This window comes from Marmota flaviventris, chromosome 6, assembly GCF_047511675.1.
Source record: "Marmota flaviventris isolate mMarFla1 chromosome 6, mMarFla1.hap1, whole genome shotgun sequence".
Classification (NCBI taxonomy): domain Eukaryota; kingdom Metazoa; phylum Chordata; class Mammalia; order Rodentia; family Sciuridae; genus Marmota; species Marmota flaviventris.
In genome coordinates, this window is record NC_092503.1 from 27,807,084 (window position 1) to 27,827,219 (window position 20,136).

General features: G+C 34.3%; 1 protein-coding gene across 1 annotated transcript in view; it reads right to left on the reverse strand.

Annotated features, from left to right (window-relative positions):
• Positions 1-20,136, reverse strand: part of Pex7 (peroxisomal biogenesis factor 7) — a 65,152-nt gene that overhangs the window by 26,952 nt on the left and 18,064 nt on the right. Inside the window, exons 6-8 of the mRNA XM_027938442.2 lie at positions 10,608-10,714; positions 8,908-9,021; positions 6,681-6,736 (exon numbers count right to left, since the gene is read on the reverse strand). Of these exons, the coding sequence (XP_027794243.1) occupies positions 6,681-6,736; positions 8,908-9,021; positions 10,608-10,714 (277 nt within the window). The remainder of the gene's footprint in view (positions 1-6,680; positions 6,737-8,907; positions 9,022-10,607; positions 10,715-20,136) is intronic.

Genomic DNA, 20,136 nt, shown 5'->3' on the forward strand with positions numbered 1-20,136 from the left:
AATATATTTTATGATAGAAGAAATAAAGACTCAGAAAGGTTAACTGGCTTTATAGAGATTAAATATAACTAAATAAAATGAAATTATATATTAAATAACTAAATATTTGTTATCTATAAATGTAAAATACAGCTGGTAATGGAAAAATCTAGAAATTTAAATTAAAGTTTTCAATTATACATGCTGCCTCCCTAAGAATTAATAAACATGCACATAATAAATAGTAATTTAGAGGAAAGACTTAAATTGATTGAAATGAAGTAGAAGTAGTCACTTGATTATGGATTTGCATAAAATGCCCCATATACTTTTAACTCTGTGTAATGTAACCATTCTTCCGGCTCCTGCTGCACCATATTCACAAAGCTTGCTTCCCTATCTCATCTTCCACAGTACCATAAAAAGTCCTATTCACAAAGCTCCTCAGTGGCTGTAAGCAATATAATTGTCTTATTAATGTAATGTTAGATAAAGCATGAATGATTAATATCTCAACTCTCCCTGAGGTACTCACCTTTTAAAACAGGAAAGTTATTGTTACTACTAGCATTCTCATTTAAAACATCGGCTATTTTTTGAGCACTAAGTATGTGCCAAGAACATTTATACATACTATTTCTTTTTATCCTCTGAACATCCCACAATGCAGGTATCATTTCCTATATTTCATGGCTAATATATTGAGGAGGCAGCCTTTCACAAGTCTTATTGACTCAAAGGCCCATATGCTCATCACACCAGAAAACAGATGTCTAATCTACAATTTTTCCCAAAGAGCAAGAGATGGGGCAACCACTATTAGGGTCCCTTCTTGCCCCTGCAAGAGGTCAGTTTCTATTCTTCACACTTGAATAAATCCTATTCCTTTCACTCTTGGGAGAAAACAAAACAAGCACAGAATGTGGAGAGACAGGGCTGTTCCTAGATAACTTTCTACTCCTACTTTGTATTTTTCTTCTACCCCTAAGGGTAGAGGACAAGAAAAGGCCAGGTGGAAGCTGATTGCCTTTGCTGTTATAAAATATAAATGATTACTTCTTCATTGAAGACTAGAGATGATATGGGCCTCAAGCCCTAAGAGATAATCTTTTGTCACCAGCCATTCTGCCATTAATACTGACAACAGAACAAACCCTTATATATAGCACTTTCTAAGTGCCAGCATTTGTATATGGTAACTCATCAAATCATCACAAGAGTCCCGTGTTGTATGTACTATTATCTCCATTTTATAGATAAGAAAACTGAGCCATACAGTTTTAAAATAACTTGTTCAACTTTATATAGCTAGTAGAAGACAGTCTGGCTCCACAGTCTGTGATACCTAGGAATATGCCAACCTGTAATTAATCCATTGACTATACCTTTCATTACTTCATAACTAGATTTGTAAGTATATATCTACACCAAATTGACAGGCTTAGGATTCCCTTAAACATGCTTCTATTTCTCCCCAAGCCTTCATTTTTACCATTTCCTCAGCAAGATATTCCAATTTTTCTACTACAATGGCTAGCAGATAATATTCTACAAATATATATTAATTTTATGACAGAGCATAGCTGTACAACTTTGTAACTTTGTAACCACTTTGAAAAGTGGTTTAACATTTGAAACATTAATATTGAGAGTATAGGCAGAGACCCCCATAATGCAAACTGTGGATAAGTACAGTTTGATTATTACTGAAATTAAAATTCTTTTCATATTTTTCTTGCCGAAAAAAAATGTTAGTCTAAAAAAATTAAGTGCTTCGTTTAGAATATTACTATCAAAGACCATGGATAAAAAAAAATGTTTATTTTAAAAGTTAGAATATTTTTAAAAGTATCACAAACCTGAAGAGTGTTAACTATGAGGCTAAATTGATCATTTTAGCTTTATCAATGTATGAAAGTTATTAAAGAAGCATTTGCTACAATGTGGAACCGCAAAAGTCTTCTTCCTCATGAAAAAACAACTGTTGTTTGGTTGTAACACATACCTGGCTTGCTGATTTTGGTTTTAAAATCTACTTGGTATGGGGGCTGGGGTTGTAGTTCAGTGGTAGAGCACTTGCCTAGCATGTGTGAGGCACCAGGCTCGATCCTCAGCACCACATATAAATAAGCAAAGTAAAGGTCTATTGACAACTTAAAAAATGTTTTAAAAAAATCTACCTGGTATGAAACCAAAACATGCACTCAAAATTCAAATCATGCTTATACAGGGTTGGCACAGTAAACGTGGCCTGGCAGGAATAAGAAGTGACCTAATCAAGAGTGTATCAGGAGAAGGAGACTTAAAATCTATGATGATAAAACTCATAGGAATATGGAGAAAATTTACTAAGATACATTTTAGATTTAGTGTTACCTTGGGTGAAGTTTAGAAAGAACTAAGGTATGCAGATACTCCTCAACTTATGATGAGGTTACATTCTAATAAACCCATTGTAAAGTGAAAATGTAAGTTAAAAACACATTTACTACACCCTACTCAACACTCTAGCTTAGCAACAGCACACTGTAGAGTATCCACTACTTCTCCTCATCATGGTGGGATGACTGGGAGCTGCAGCTCTGTAGTGGCCCAGCATAGAAAGAAAGTACTGTACCATTATCAGGCTACCTTTCCAAACCTAGTAAAAGATCAAACTTCAAAATTCAAAGTATGATTTCTGCCAAATGAGTATCACTTTCATATCACAGTAAAAACAAAAAATCTTAAGTAGAACTAGCATAATTTAGGGACCATCTATATTGTTATAAAATATATTACTCATTAGCTGAAGAGAGTGCGGCTATTTTTCATAAAGCTTGAGTTTTTATGTAATCTAAACCAAACTAAACAATTTAAAACATTAGGTTTTTTATATATAATATATATTAGTTTTTAGATCTTCATTACATATTCAGTGAAACACAACATAATGAGCTACTGTATTAGTAAAGGATACGATACATATACTCATCTACCATCAGTTTTGATATAACACCTACCATGTGAACTATTTTTAAATGAAATTTTAAAAGTTTCAAAAAACTAAACAAAATCTAATCATGGGCAACTCAATATAAACTCAATATAAACTATATCTGAAGAACTTGTATTATAAATATTAGCTACCCAAAATCTAAATGAAATATCAGTGCTAAAAATTAAACCACTTACTCCTGGTCTTATACCTTAAATCTGTTTTCTTTCTGGTAAAATCATTTTTCTGGCACTAAAATATCATCAATCCAATCAGATTTAAAATTCTTCAGAGGATAAATTTAACTCATATCACATGGGGCAAAAATCTACCAAATGTACCTTTTTTGAACTTTCCAATCAATGGTCACCAAACACAAATAAGGAGAGACTAGATTCACACAAGCCATTAGTACGATTAGTCTTACTGTCTATATGCATTGAGAGTTACAAATATCATATATTTATACACAAAAAAATATTCAAAATGAAAGCTTGTCAAATGACTTTGTTTTTCTTTTATTTTTATTTACCTTTTTACAGGAAAGTCTTTGATAATCCTATATTGAATGATCACTACTGGCCACTAACACCTGGGTCAAAAGCTCTTAAAAGAAGTCACAGCTAGAAAAGGATTGTTGGAAATTATTTCTTAGAAGGATATGTGAAAAAGCCTTAAGCTAAAGGTGGATCACCACGTTCCAGGGGAAGGAAATTCCATGACAAAGTATAGGAAAGACCAGCGGAGAATCAGAAAAGAAAACCATAAAATTTCTGGAACAGAAGTTTCCAGGAGGAAGATTTGATCAACCACGTAAAATACAGCAGCAAGGTCCTGAAGTATTGACAAATGGACTGGATTTTGTATTACAAAAGTCACTCATGACTTTGGCCAGGGCAATTTCAGTAAAGAAGGGCTGAAGCCAGTGTGGGGTTGGGCATAAATACAGATATAGCCTTAAGTGTCTAAACCTATAAGCTTTCAAGGGTCTAAGACCTCAGAGCTGAAAATTAAAAATAATTTCTTAAACTAAATTAACAATTTAACATCATTAATTGATAAATTTGGTTTTCAGAAATATTTTCTTCTTGAAAACAATTTCTACATCAGATTTTTTTACTTCATAAGAATTCCTGAGTATGCATGATGATTGCCAGAAAATCATAATCAATCATTAGTGAGATAGCCTGCCAAAGCACTTCAAAAGCAAAAGTTAAAAACCTTTTCAATGTAACTAACCCTGTTTAAGCAGTGAGGCAGACCCATTTTATAGGTTCAAATTTATCAAGTAAGACTTACAAAGCAGACAACCCTGGGATGACAAAGGCCCTGAAAAAGGCCTGCTGAATGGAACCATAAAGGGACCTTAAAAGCTGGCTAAGAAGGCAAGAACAGTATAAGACAGAAGGAAGATACAGGACCAATGGAGAAGCTGCAGACTGAAGAAGTCAAGAGAGTCACAGAGTGATGATAAAGGAAGGACAAGAGGTAACTTTGTAGAAATGCAGTTCTGAAAGCAACAGGAGTATAAAGGATTAAGAGCACCTGTGCCCAGGGGTTCCAAAAATAAGAGGAAGAATAGAGAGGTACAAATATAGATAAATTTGCAGATTTGATTGGAAACTGAGATTTGTGCTTGAGCTCTACAATTATTTTTTAAAAAGAAGTAAGAGATAGTCTTTTGCTAAAAGTTCAGGGCATAGGCTTGGGAAGGTAGCTTCAAGGCAAAGGTTGGGAATAGTAATTAAGAATTATCTCAGTATTTTAAAGCATGATTTCTTATATAATTCTTGTGATCACTTTGTGAGCTTGTGGGAATAGATGTTACTAATTTCCATACAACATATGAAGAAACTCAGACTCTTAAGTTATATACATATTAACTTATTGAAATATCTTTTTCAACTAAACATTAAAGATCTCTTATTATTTAACTATACTCAATTTTTCCATATGCTTACAAATATAATTCTGGTAACTTTGACTTAGAATCACAATCATCTCCCAGGAGTTCTAAACATCTCTCCTTCAATCTCTAGTTCATAAAAGACACAGCCTACATCTTAAAAGCAAAGAGCAAAGCAAAAATGTGAGGCAAAAATTGTGATGATTTATGAGCATACTAGTACCTACAATATTTTAGAGCAGTGTAGTTCACATTCAGTTTGTATCAAATATTCCTGAGAAAATTTTTATCTGCAAAAGTAAGGTATTTCCTAACTGTTTATTTAGGAATACTGACATGCCTAAATAAAACAGTGGATTAAGATCATAGTGACAATTACAAAAAGAAAGTATGGGGTAGTCATTTACTAAGTCTCCCTTTTATTGAAAAACAAACCACTAAAGTGAATTCAAGATGTCCCTTGATTGACAGAGCTCCCAAATCAGAAAGACCCAATTAAAACTGTTAAGAATACTAAAAGTGAGATCACCAAAAGATCAATACCCAATCTCAAATTGGTTAAAAGTTCTATGATCACTTTCAGACACCTTGAAATGCAAGGACCAGATTCTCTATCTGGAAATCCCTTTTGATCCTACTGTGACTTACGTGAAAGAGAAGATTCTAAGTTTTCTCTTTACCCTGTTTAGCCTATACATTCCCAGTCATCCTCTCCTTCTACAGTTTCTGAGACATACTGCTTACTGTTCCCTTCTGTTTCTGGTGGGTTATCCCTTTCTTCCCTCCAACATTAATTCCCTCCTAAAAATACAATCTTTTTGCTCTGCTTTCTTTATTCTTTTTTCCCTTTAGTATATTCATTTTCATGGAATGAATGATCAGCCTTCAAATCCCCAGCCAAGGATCTAGCTCCACAGTTTCAGTTTGGAAATGTCTGGCATGGACAGAGAAACTGACAAATTTCTTCCTGTCTGTCATGTTGCCATTCTTTGGCTCCCAAGCTTTATAATCAGTCCCCACTATTCTATACAGACTATTTAAACACAAAACAAAACTTGGCTACAGTATAATTTCAATTGAGAAGTAGGAGCATCAGTGTGATTATATTTCCTAGTTTGTCTGTCTTCTTGTATTGAATCAGTCAAAAAAAACCAAGTTAGGGCATGTAATTTCTCTCAAAGCATTATTATAATCTGTTCTATTAGAAGTATATTTTATCCAAACAAAGTTATACAGATTCTACCTCATCAAATACTGACTCAGAAATAAAGGAAAGGAGATCCGGGTAGCTGAAGCAATAAAGCCAATACAAATTTAAAACTTGTTGTGTATCTTCACAAAAACCAATCCAGAACAACAAGAAGAACAAATAAAACTACACAGAACACAGGTCTTCAACACATCTAAACTTCAAATTACCTATAAGAAGAAATATAAATATAATCCCACTGAACTGTCTCCCACATTCTAGCTATAAGCCTTTGTGGACAACAAAGGCAGTCCAGGGAAGAAGGAATAGAACAGAGAAAGGACAGAGGAGCCAGAATCAGGGCTAACACTGATCTAAAATCACTACTAGAAAGAAAAGGCTATCACATGAATGAAAGTACTGAAAAGGATAATGTAGACTGAAGTACAGATTTAAAAGTAGAGAGAACAAAAAGAGATGGGATTAAAAAGTTAATAGTTAAAGGAAAAGGAAGATTAAAAGGCAAGAAGGACACATATTGTTAGTAAAATAAATATGTAATCTTTCAGAAAAGTGGCAAAGTTGCTACTTGGTATTCCACAATGAAATGTATTTAAAAAGCACTGTACCTTACAGTGAAATCATAGGAGCAAGAGGCCAGCACTGAAGCATGAAATGGTGAAAACTAAAACAAAACACACACACACACACACAAAGGTTAGCTCTAATTACAATATGCTAGATCATTCCATTGTAATAAAATTAAGTTTATTCAGTGCTGTCACTTAAAATTATGCTTTCCTGAACCTTACATGCTTAAATTTCAGGAAAAAATCTTTTGGTCTTTTAAGTTTTCATTTATAGAAAAAAATTATTTTTACATTCTCTAAAGAAAGCCATCCCTTGAATTTTAGAACTTCTTTAGAATAAGTGTTCCCAAAATGTTGCTGTTCTGTAAAAGTTACATATAAATTCTTATTAGCTATCCAAATATGATTTTACAGATATGAGAGTATGTGACAGAACATTTATATGCAATAATTATAGAATTTACCAACTTTATAAATACATATTATCGCTATAATCACAGATATCAAAATAAATATTTAAATGTTAAATAAAAACACCTTTAAAATAATTTTTAGGTTATTTATATCATATGTCTAATGGAAAATGCTTTCAAAGATACAAACTGCAAATTTAAAGGCAAATAACACCTTCAAAATAAGTAATAAACATAGTAATACAGACTGCCCTTTGCAATTATATTTGTTCAGTATTTATCTTACTAGCACTTTATGTATTTACTTACTTATTTTTGTGGTGCTGGGGATTGAACCCAGGACCTTTAGCACACTTGATGAATACTCTACCACAGAGTTACACCCCAGCCTTATAAGCATGCTAATAGTTATATACACATATAACTACATTTGAATAGTATTTTACAATTTTTAGAGCACTTTCACTATATTACCCTATTTCATTCTCAGAACCACTCTGAAATATACATAAAAATATTTTTCAACTACTAAAATCTAGGGTTGGGAGTATATTCAGTAGTAGAATACTTGCCTACCGAACTCAAGGGCCTACATTTGATCCCTGGCACCAAAAAATCTACTAATACCATCCACACAAGACTACCATTAAAAAATAAACAAAGCAACTCAGACATGATTCAGCATGCCTGCAATCCTAGCTACTCAGAAGGCTAAGGCAGGAGGATTGCCAAATTCAAGGCCAGCCTGGGCAACTTCTAGCAGGACCCAAAATAGAATATCAAAATAGAGTAAAGATGGATGGGGATGTAGTACAGTGTACAGTGCTTGCCAAACATGCATGAAATCCTGGGTTCAATCCCCAGTATTGCGAAAATAAAGAAAAGAAAATTAGAAAAAATAAAGCAAAACAGGGGACTATGCCTCATATGTTTCATGAAAGCCAATAAAATTTAAAAATACTAATTTTGGCCTGGAGCAGTGGCACATGCCTATAATCCCAGCAGCTCAGGACACAGAGGCAGGAGAACCAGAAGTTCAAAGCCAGCCTAAGCAATTTAGAGAGGCACTAAGCAACTCAGTGAGACCCTATCTTTAAATAAAATATGAAATAGAGCTGGGGATGTGGCTCAGTGTTCAAGTGCCCCTGAGTTCAACTCATGAACCCCCCCACCCAAAATACTAATTTAATGGAAATTTGGAATTTAAAAAATAGAAATGTATAGTTTTCTTATTGAAAAGATCACTAAGGTAATTTTTTGCCCTGAATGTAAAAACATGAAAGAATTAAAATTGGGAAATGTCATTTAAGATGTTTTCCACAGTAATTTAGAAGAATTTGCCTAAATAAAAGCTGAGAACTAACTTAAGTTACCTTATAACAGATGAACTTCTTGGGAGCAGCACAAAGGAGTTACCTCATCCTTTATTGTTTGGAGAACAGAAAATTTTTTATACCCCACACATTTGTGAACATTCATATATGTCATCATAATATACTATTTCCCACTGAATGGAAAATTATAAAGACTGTAATACTAAAAGTAAACTACTATAGTAAAAAGTGTTAAAATAGTATCTGCTTCCCTCTACCATACTCTTCTGCCATGATGGAGCTGGCTGGACCTCTGAAACCTCTGAGCCCTTAAATAAATTTTTCCTCCTCTACACCTGTTCTGGTCAGTGGAAAAAGCTGACTAAAACACTTATCATTAATTTGGTAACAAAAACACCATAAAAAAGAATCAATAACCCCCACTCCTAAACACCAAAACCTTCTTTTATACATGCTTCACTGATTCTATTTATATTTACATTTTTGCTCTACATATAAAAGGACAAGATAAAAACTTACTTTCACCCTCCTAATAGCATAGGTGTGACCAAGAAGTTCAAACACTGGTTGTCGCACATTCCTTAGGTCCCAGCCTCTCAAACTACAATCTACTGCTCCTGTCACCAGCAAATTCTAAAAACAATTCAGAGAAAAGTATATTGTGACATTTTTACAACTGAGCAGTACTAAGGCTTCCTATTACAAACAATATCTACTTTCTGCTAATTATCTATTTCATCTCAGGAGTCATTCTTGTAAAAATGTATAATAAGCATAGAAAGGAATCAAAATAGACATTACATGGCCAAAAAAAATTAACCTGAAAGAAACTTAGAATGCTTTATGTCTATGATGGAATACTATACACAGAGACAAAAGCAGAGTCTCTATTGTACTGTAGATTTTTCCAATTTATTTTTAGTAGTAATAAATACATAAAAGATTAAAGCTTATTTGACAAGTAAGTCCACTTTTCTCTTCAAAAGATTTTCAACATCCTCTGAGATCATAAGAGGTATTAAAAGGCAGGAGGCCAATTAATTTAGGACTTTTTGAAAATGTAAAGGGAACAAATTAAATTTTTATGTTTTTCTGAATCCAAATCCATCACCATCCCCAAATCTGTTGGGCCAAGTCTTAATCTGATCAAAACTCAGAATCTATGGAGAGAATTATCTATCACATCGGGTTTTACAAATTCTGCTATCTAGAGCCCTAATGAACCCAGAGGCCTAGCTAAACAGAACAACTGCTGGGTCCACACTCAGCTTATCCCACATCCACCACAGCAGCAATTCACTGTCTGAATATGTTGGGCTTTAATACAAGATCATTTGAGGAAAAGTTTCAATGATTTAAAAAAATTTAATCTGTAACATTAAAATTAATGTATAAGTTTAATCAAATGTATAACAGCACCTTTTTTAGAATTCCTAAAATTTTTAATTTTCCTAAATGGAAAATTCATTTGTAATGGGAGAGATTAAAACTGTTGTCATTAGCATTAACATTTTTATTTAAATCAAATATTACTGAATATGTATTATATTTTCTTTTCTGTTTAAAGAATTCTGTCAATATCATTTTTTTCCACTTTCAATAATTTTAACTTTCAAAACTAGGGGAAAAAATAAGTATACATTTTATCTATTTTCACAGTTAACAAATCATTTGAGGTACCCAAGTAGCATATTAACACATTTAATACACTCCTATGTAATTCATATGTTCATATGGTTAACTGAAGTTTTGTAAAAAATTACACAGTGCTATCTTACAGAAGCATGAAAATTGTGTTTAAAGGGGAAGATGAAACAGAAAAATTTTAAAGCTGATACAACGGTCAAATTAAAAATCAAGTTACAAATAGTTCAGAGGTCTGAGTGGGAAAGTGAAAAAGAAGGCAAAAGATGATACAAAGTGACAGGGTTAAAAGCAATCAAGAAAAGATTACATAAATTGTAAAGCACTTTCCCAAAACAAACAAAGCTGCACTGTTGAACTTTTGAGAATTTGTGTTTCTTATTTTGCTTGTTTTATGAGCACTTACAGCCAATTAATGCTAATGCGGGTCAGTCACAATCATTAATTAGAAATGAAGGGACTGAATTTTACTTAATAGTTCAGAACACCACCAAAATCCACATAAACAAAGATAAATAAATCTTGATTTCCACATCTGAAAGGCCAGAAGCTCAGGAGAGAACCACACACAATACCTCATTGTATTTACACCAGTCACAGCTCAAAATTTCTGTCTGATGTGCTGGAATCACAATTCTGACTCCTGTTGCCTTCATATCCCAAATTCTCAGAGTCTGATCACCTGGTAGAAAAGGAAGACTTGATCACTTTCCATCATCACACCGTTTGGCTGCTCAGTGACATAAGGAGCTCATGATGATAAATCAAGTAAAATTACTTTTATTACTTTCATTCTTACAATATTTCCATCTTTATATGTTTTTAAAACCATAATAATGCATAGGAACTACTAAATGTAAAAGATTACAAAAAGTAATGTACCATGATAATGCTTTTAAATCTATTCAAAGAGAAAAATTTTAATCTCACACTCAGACAGGTACAATAATGATTAACACTCAGTCACACTTTTTCCCTAAAACCCTGAAAATCCTCATGCCCAGTAAATAAAGTCAGCACTCTGTACAAGCATATTATATAAGAAACAATACAGTAACTGTCTTACTGTTAAATATAGGGAAAAGTCTACCAAGCCAAGAGAAAAGAGTTTTTTTTTTTTTTTACTTTTAGGTGTTTTTGTTTGTTTTAGTGCTGAGGATTGAACCCAGGACCCCAAGCATGGTAAGCTTTGCTCTACCACAAAGTCATACTTCCAACCCAGTACTTTTAGTTTTTATATATGCTACATTTTAATGGGTGACCTGGAGGTATACTTTTTCTTTGGAACAAACAAACTCAAGAATTTTAAAGATTATACCTTAATCTTTATGCAAAACTTGGCTTACATTGTTTAATTGTACAAAGTCACCCTGACTAAATGTTTTATATGCTGTTTGACTTCAAGTTTTCTGAACTACAAGGAAAGAAAAAATGATAGAATGAGTAAAATCTAGATGTATACACATTTACCTCAAAAGTAAAATATAAACAACAATGACAGTAGAAGTAAGCTACTTAGGCCTCATGAAGAATGTATAGACTCTGGCATGAGAGCAGGTGGGGGCTCATTTATAAGTGTGTGATTTTGCATAGGGTATATACTATCTCTGAGACTAATTTTTCATTTCTTAAAAAAAAAACCACAGGGTATAGTACAAGAATTTAATAGAATACAATTTCTGTAGAGCACCTGGCATGGTCTCTAGCACATGGTAGATACACACTCTAATATATGATATCTAAAAATGCTAAATTTTAAAATTATCCTTAACTTTAAAATTATCCTACATGTACTTTCCTATATATCTAATTATGAATCCATATTATATGGCTAAATTTAGCTACTTTAGACATTTTTCCCCCTGCTTATTTGGAAATTGTTAAAGAAAGATAAGAATTAAATTTGTTAGTACTAATGAAATGTAGAGGTTAAGAACAGGGGCTTTAGGGTCCCAGAACTTGGTTCTAACCAGTGTGATCAATTGGTAGTTACTTAACTCCTCAATTTCCTTACCTATGATAAAGTATCTCTTACAAGACTTAAATGAGATAAGGCTTCATATGGTGCCAGATATATGATATATCCTTAATGATTGTCTAAAAGCTGAAAAAAAAAATGCACCTACATTTAGAAGTCATCTCTGTCCCTCCAAATAATAACAGCTAATATTTATTGAGTGCTTCCTATGTGCCAGATGCTGGTCTAAATAGTTTATATATATTAACTTTTTATGAAACAATACAAAAATTATTATGAAACAAAAACTATAACATAAGTAATTATTATAGCATTTTACAAATGAGGAAACTGAAGCATATGGAGATGAAATGACTTACCCAAGATACTAAGCAACAGAACCAGGACACGCAAGCAGAACCCACTTGGTCTGGCTCTCCGGTGTGTGCATTTTACAACTAACTACACTGCCTCCTAATGTTGCCATAGAACAAATGTCATAGTCAACAATGCTGGCTGATTCTTGAGGAATTACTGTTCTGTTATTTTTTATCTTTCTTTTCTTTTTTTTGAAACATGTTGTCATTATGTGTCCTAGGCTGATCTCACATTCCTAGACTCAAGTGATCCCCCACCTCAACCTCTAGAGTAAGCTAGCACTATAGGCATGTGTTACTATACCTGGCTTCTATGTTACTTTTTCTCTAAATTGGGAGAAAAACATTTTCTTTCTCTCATATATATTTATAGATGATATTTTGTAGACTGTCATTTAGAAATAAAATATAAAGCGTTACAGATAAAATTTCAATGCATTTCCAATCCCACTTCCTAATCTCCCTGCCTAGAGGCCACCACAAGCATGACTTCAGCATGTTTGCTTTAGTCTATGTTTTGTAATACTCTTATAGATCCATAAATAGGTACTAAATTTCTTTGTGTGTGAAATTTTTCCTTCTTTAATTTCAAAACACCACTCTGCTACTTTATAAAAGGCTGGAAAACACTTTTATAGGTAAAAGTAACTAACATTTTTGGACCTAAGGATGGCAGAGATAAAAGGGAATGAGCCAAATGGAAATAATTCTGAACTGATATAGGCTAGAGCTTAAAATATCTTCATGGACCTTAAAAATAACCACTGTTTCCAATTTAGCCACTAACCAGTGGAATTTGTTTCAGAATTCCAAATACCTTTGATTAAATGACATTTTTTGACTTTCCTCAGCCTTCAGTATCTACAGCAGAGTGACATGTGAATATCTAGCATCAGCCTCTGAACAACCTCTTCTCACCAAGTGCTTCTAAAAAGATTTATAGTTCAACACAGGCTCACACCAGCCAGCAGCAAGTCCAAGCAAAGCCAGCTGTAATATCTCATTCCCTGTTTGACCACAGCCAGCAGGTCAAAGAGAGGTATTTGGGGTGCATGTTTGTGTGTGTGTGTGTTTCTGAAATATAATTGAAAAAAGATAATGCTAACCACTTTCTTATAGTAGAATTTACAAACTTAACATTCAGAAGCCTCTGGGTCATGTGTCTCACTGCAAAGTCAAGTTACCAAGGACAGAGAATGTGTCATGGGGCAGTTCAAGCATCCCGTCCCTTTCTAGGATATGCTTTCAAAACATGTCTCAATGACTTAAGACAATTCCAGTACTATCACTTACAGGCAAAGGAGACCACTTATCATGGAGATAGTTGCTGAGAGCCATAGCTAAGTAAGAATGACGCATGGCAATTTCTTTGTCAGCCTACCCCATGTTGCTTAGAGGGAGGACTCTCCATTGTGGAAATGGGCTTGCCTTGGACCCAGGGCATTTGCAGCGACTTTGCATGAAAGGTGACCTTGCTCAGCGTATCCTGCTGCCTCAGGCGCCTTGGGTTCCCGTTGAGTTCTCGCGGGATTCAGAGAGTTTTTTGGGATTCAGAGCCCGGTGGAGAGTGTGGATTTTGCCCAGAACGTGCTTGTAGCGTGCCGGTGTGAGTTCGGGAATAAAGAATTGCTGTTTGAATCTACAAGGCTGTGAGTGGCTCGTGATTTTGTGCCCAGCCAGACTGCGGCAATAGTGAATGGTATTCTCCCAAGTTTCATCTCTAAAAAAACCTAGCCCCAGATAAAAACATCTGATTCAGTATGAAGCTTCCACTAAAACATACAAAGTGCACAAGTGATGCTTGTTCACTTTCAAAACTAATTTTTAATACTACACCTGAAACTATAAGGTCTGATACAGCCATGACTAAAGCACTGGCTAAAGTCCAATTATCTTGTATTCACCTGATAATTACATTATCTGAATGTGTGAATTTCCTTAAAGTACCAATGCATTACAATGAGTATAAATTAGGAGATGACGAAGTAACTTATTTTAGCACTAATATGGCTGAGTTTCAAAAGAATCAGTGTCAAACAAAACAAAGAAGACACAAAAGTATAAAGAAGGCAACATTATTAATCTGTGCTGTCAGAAGGCAGACATATTTACCGTGGGTGGAGTGTCTGGGAGGAGGAGTAGTGACTTGAAAAACAGAAGGCGGTCCTCTAGTACAGTTCTGTTTCTTGGACAGAGTGCTGATTGCACAGATGTGCTCATTGTGAAAATTCATCAGGCTGTATACATAAGAATACATGCCATTCTGTATGTGTGTAAAAGATTAAACAACAGCACAACAAAGGCTGGGTGAATGGCTACTCTATTTCTCTTGACATAATATTATAGCTCTGAACCATCATATTCAAACAACATTTTTTTTAAGTTGGTTTAGGTTGTCCCTCTAGTGCAGTTAACCGAAGGGACACAAAAATGTAAAGACTGCTCTGCAGGAGCTAAGACTTTTAATCACTCCTATGGTTACACATTTGGTACTCTGTCCTCATCTCTCTTTCCTAGGTAAAAGAAAAGACTTTCTAGCCAAATGGTATACTGAATGACTCATTCAACTCTTTCAGGACATCGATATTTAAAATCACATCTTCCAGACAACTGGCCTTTCATCATCAGCCAGACGTTTATCAGAGTCCTAGGACATGCCATAGACCCACCTGAATTACCAGCTTCTCTTTATCATTTTCAGACCTGCCACTGGCAACAGAACCAGAATAGGAAGTGCTGGCTTTTACTATGTCTAATTCCAAATTGCAGTAAGTAAGAGGAAATTAGGTAAGAATAATGAGTACAAAGAGAGTGAACTAAGTACCAAAAGGGTACTTTTGGGCACCAATGATTTAATTGAAATGCCAGATGCCTATCAGATGTAATATGACTTTCTCTTACAGTAGAATAAGGTTTATTTTAACTACTGGCTAGACCCCACACATTCAGGCATGGCTATGACTTATGCAATTATATGGAGTCTGTAAAAGCAGTAATTTAGTTTTCATGGCTCAAAAGAAAGTTTGCTTCATATTAATCCTCTTTATATAAAGAGCTCAAATATTCTTCTTCACTGGACTAGTATGTTATTACCTAACTGTACACTCCATATTCTCTAGAGCAAGCTACTTTCAGCCACTGTTCTCAGAGTTCTCATTCTCAGAAAAGCTAAGATTGTTCATTCCTGCAGCACACATGCACTGCAAAGGCCATTCTGATCCTTTGCAAATATGCTCTGTTCTATACACATCCCATCTCTTGGCCTCCTGCCCCTCATCTCCTAACAATAGGTAGTTCATAGGTAGCAGCTTAGACACTACTTCCTCAGGGAAGCATCTCTACCAAACAACCTTAATAAACTCAGGAATAAATAATGTTTCCATAGAATTCCAGGAACTCATGTTACATAAGGAGGTAACATTTCCAGAGCCATGATAAGGTATTACTATCAATCTTATTTTAGAAATAATGAAAATATAGAGGTCAAGTAGCATGACCAAAGTCACACAATAGTGAGGAAAACAGAACTTGATCCCAGGCAGTCCAGCTCCAAAGTCCACGTACCTAATCACTGTGTTATAGTACCTCTCCTGCAAAGAACTTCACACCCCTTACCATCATGTGCTTCTAGTTTTTTCTTAGCATCTCTCTTTCTTACTGGACAATATGCTTTAGGAGGACAGCTCTATTTTTTTCCTCACTTTAATCTCTTATGCCTAGTAAACAGTGAATATTCGATAAATATCTGACTGAACCTGACAATGTCCCTCTCAACAATCAAAATAAACCTCGGATCTATTTTTAAAATTCTTACTAGATGTTTATTAAAACTCTTATTATATTGTTTTAAAACATCTTATTAGATGGTTGCTCCCATATCTTATGTAAGAACAATCAAAAATATTTTAGTCTTTGCCTGTGAAAGGAATCCAGTTATAAGAGATTATACATTTATTATACATTTCCTATTATTTTATTCTCTATAAAAGAATATACAGTGCTATAGGAAATGTATGAAAACAAGACAAACAAAAAAAATCTGGTAAGTAGTTCCTTTGCCTGCTAATACATTGACATGGCTTGGTAAGCAATTTTCTTGTCTCCCTTTGAATGACTATGGCACAATAAGAGTTTACTGCTTACTACACCACAACTCCTTACAAAACTTCTGCAGAATAGAAAAGAAATTTTAAATCTTTTCAAATTTATGAAACAGGCTACTATTTGAAAAGCATCATGAAGGACTATGTCAATAAAATGGCAAATGTTTGGGGCTAGAGGTGTGGCTCAGTGATAGAGTGCTTGCCTAGCATGTGTGAGGCACTGGATTCAATTCTCAGCACCACATATAATAAATAAAGGTCCATCAACAACTAATAAAAATGTTAAAGAAAGAAAATGGTAAATGTTCAATAAATCAACCTTCCAATGAGTTTTCAAAAATCCTAACAGCTTTATTATATCCAATTTCACAGGGAAAGATTTTACAAGGTTTTGTTGTGGTTGTTTTAAGGAACAGATTTTAGAGCTAAAAGGTTCAATGATTTATTCATTGAATCCCTTCTGATTTATTTTAAGCCTTACATGTACCTAATTTAACGAAGACTGGCCTTCTAGAATCTACCTACCTACTTTTACTGAATCAGATTCACTCTTTCCCTCCTCAGCACAGTAGTTTAGGTATTGCCTTCTCCCATTTTCTGTTCCCAACTGCAGAGGCTAAACCAGACCTAAGTGAGTCAAAACATTTCATCCCCTTCCTTGGGCAGAGTGACTGCTGCAGAGACATCCACATGTACCTATCAGAACCAATGACAGAATATAAAACTTTGAATGTCTACAAGAGAATCTCTTCCTTTCCTATTGGAAAAAGCTAGAAAGGATGTAGGGGTTGGAGCTTTTGCCATCTTGCCAACATATGGTACCTGACACCAAACCAATCAACAGGAGACAGAGACCTACATCTAACCAGCCTCTAAAGCCTAAGCTAGTTCTAGACTTTTCAACTGTGTCAGAACATAAATTATCTTCTTCCTTAATGCAGTTTGGGTCAGAATATTTTTCACTTTTAATTAAAGAAGTCCTGGATAACATGACTACTATTTGTATTTCTAACATAACACATGAAGCTAATATAATTAAACAGAAGCTTCTATGAAAGACCACTTTTTAAGATTTTTTTAAGTTGTTGATAGACATTTATTTATTTATTTATTCGTTCATTTATTTATTATTTATACATGGTGCTGAGAATCGAACCCAGTGCCTCATACATGCCTGGCAAGTGTGATACTGCTGAGCCACCCATAGCCACTGAGCCACAGCCACAGCCCATGAGCCACAGCCACAGCCTGAAGGACCATTTTTTAAAAATATTTTTTAATTGTCAATAGACCTTTATTTTATTTATTTATATGCAGTGCTGAGAATCAAACCCAGCGCCTCACCCATGCCAAGCAAGTGTGCTATCACTGAGCCACAGCCACAGCCCCTAAAAGACCATTTTTATATATTATCCATTTTCCCTGTATGAGTAGTTTAGAAGTTAAGTATTCAGATTATACTGCTCATTCTACAATTAATCTTTTTCTACTGTTCAGTCTCATACACTGAATATTCTATGTGCAATATCCAGAGTCAATAATATATAGTGCTTCACAAAAGCCAATGTAAAAGGAAGAGATATGTGTGACTTAGTTCAAATAAAGGCCTAATACACACCATTCTACAGATGCTTAAATAAATGCAGCTGTATTAGTTCATGATTTTGTCACCAGATTTTATATTTGGTCACAGGCCTATAAAGAACGTGGTTAAAAACAAATAAAGGTGGGGTGCAGGTGTAGCCTTGTGGTAGAACATAGGCTTAGCATATTCAAGGTCCTGGGTTCAATCTCCAGCATCCAAAACAAACCCCCTCCCCCCCCAAACAAATGAAGGCAATTTTAGAACTTTAAATGTTAACATAAACAAAACTGCATATCAATTACAGCAAAGTAGAATATTTTTTTTAAAATTCTATCAGTAGTTTAAGTTTTACTTACTGGTATTTTTCCAAATATGCAAAATTATACTTATTATTAAAATTAATTCACTGTGAATGCTGCCAATTAGCGCCCTCAGCAGACATGCCTTTACTTTTACTATTGTTGAAGGTGGAAATTTTCTATACCACTAATTCCATCCAGAGTTTGAAATGACCCCTTTGAAATAGTACATATAAGGCCAAGGACATTCCTCCCCTAAGAAAATTATGTGAATGTAAATCAAATTAACATTCTATGTTAGGGCTTTTCACCAATGGTAAAAAATATAAAAAGGCAGAATTTTAAAAATTAAACTGAACTGTGGTCATCTCATAGATCTGACTGACTACATGCATGAAATTCATCCTTTATGTTAAATTAAAAGCATAAAAGATGATTAACTCAAGTTATAGACATAGGTTAAATGGTTAATAAATTCAAAGTATATTAACATTGCTGTTTACTTAATATATATACAGCCTATGGTTAGCTGTGCCACAGAAAAATAAAATATCAAAGAAGAAATTCAGCCCTAGAAAAGGAAATATAAGTATGAACAATATTTTAGTGGTCTCATCCCAAAAGACTTGATATTTTGGAAAAGATTTAATTCAGATCATGGATAAGAAAGTTACAACTCAGATAACTTAGAAATTCTTAAAAGTGTGTTAATTTCATAAGTTCACAGGTAAACTACTCTTCATTTTAGAAAATGTTCATTTTATCAAAGAACAAAATGTTTCTTAAATTAACTATGGCTCCATACATAGATATTACCATTATTCACAATTAGAATATCAAAAAATTGCATAATCCAAGTGGATATATTTGTTTGCATAGAATTTACCTCAAAGTTTTTGTTTGAGTGTCTTCAACTTAATAATACTTCCAGAATTCACAAAACTTTGGTTATTTTTAATTTTAAAGTTAAAAAATAATAAAATAATGAAAATAATTTCTATCATTATATTTCCTATGGAAACTACTTGTTGTGGTTCTGAATATGAAGTGTCCCCCAAAATCTCCTGTGTTAATGCAGGAATGTCTGGAGGTAAAATAATTACACTGTGAAAACTGTAACATAGTCAGTCCATCCTGGTTTAAATGGACTGGGTAGTAACCGTAGGCAGATGAGGTATGCTGGAGGAGGTAGACCACTGCAGGCATGCCCTAGAAAGGTTCATCTTCCCTGTAGCCCCTTCCTCCCTTATCCTCCTCTCTTCCTCCTGCCCACCTGGAGGTAAGCAGCTTCCCTCCCCCACGCCCTTCCACCATAATGTTCTGCTTCACCTTGGGCACAGAGCAATGGACTCATCTGACCATGGACTAAAACTTTGGAACTATGAGCCAAAATAAACTTTCCCGTCTCTAAGTTTTTTTCCTGTTATTGTTAGGTAGTATGGTCACAGCAACTAAAAGCAGACTAAACACCATTCAACATAATTCAAAAACTCAGGGCACTGACATAATTTATTATCAAGAATGGAACACATCTTACCTAGCGGTTGCCTATATTTGGATACTGCATAATTAAATAAGAAGATAATGCTAGAAGTACACTATTTCTTCCTCTAGTTATTGTCTTATCTCCTCCTCTAAACAAGTAACTGGGCATAAAAGCTTCTAATTATTTACCTCCCCTCAAGGTTTTATAGCAGAGGTCAGCAAACACTCTCTGTAAAGGGCTACACAGAAAGTATTTTTGGCTTTGAGAGGCATTAGGTTTCTATAACTACTCAATTCT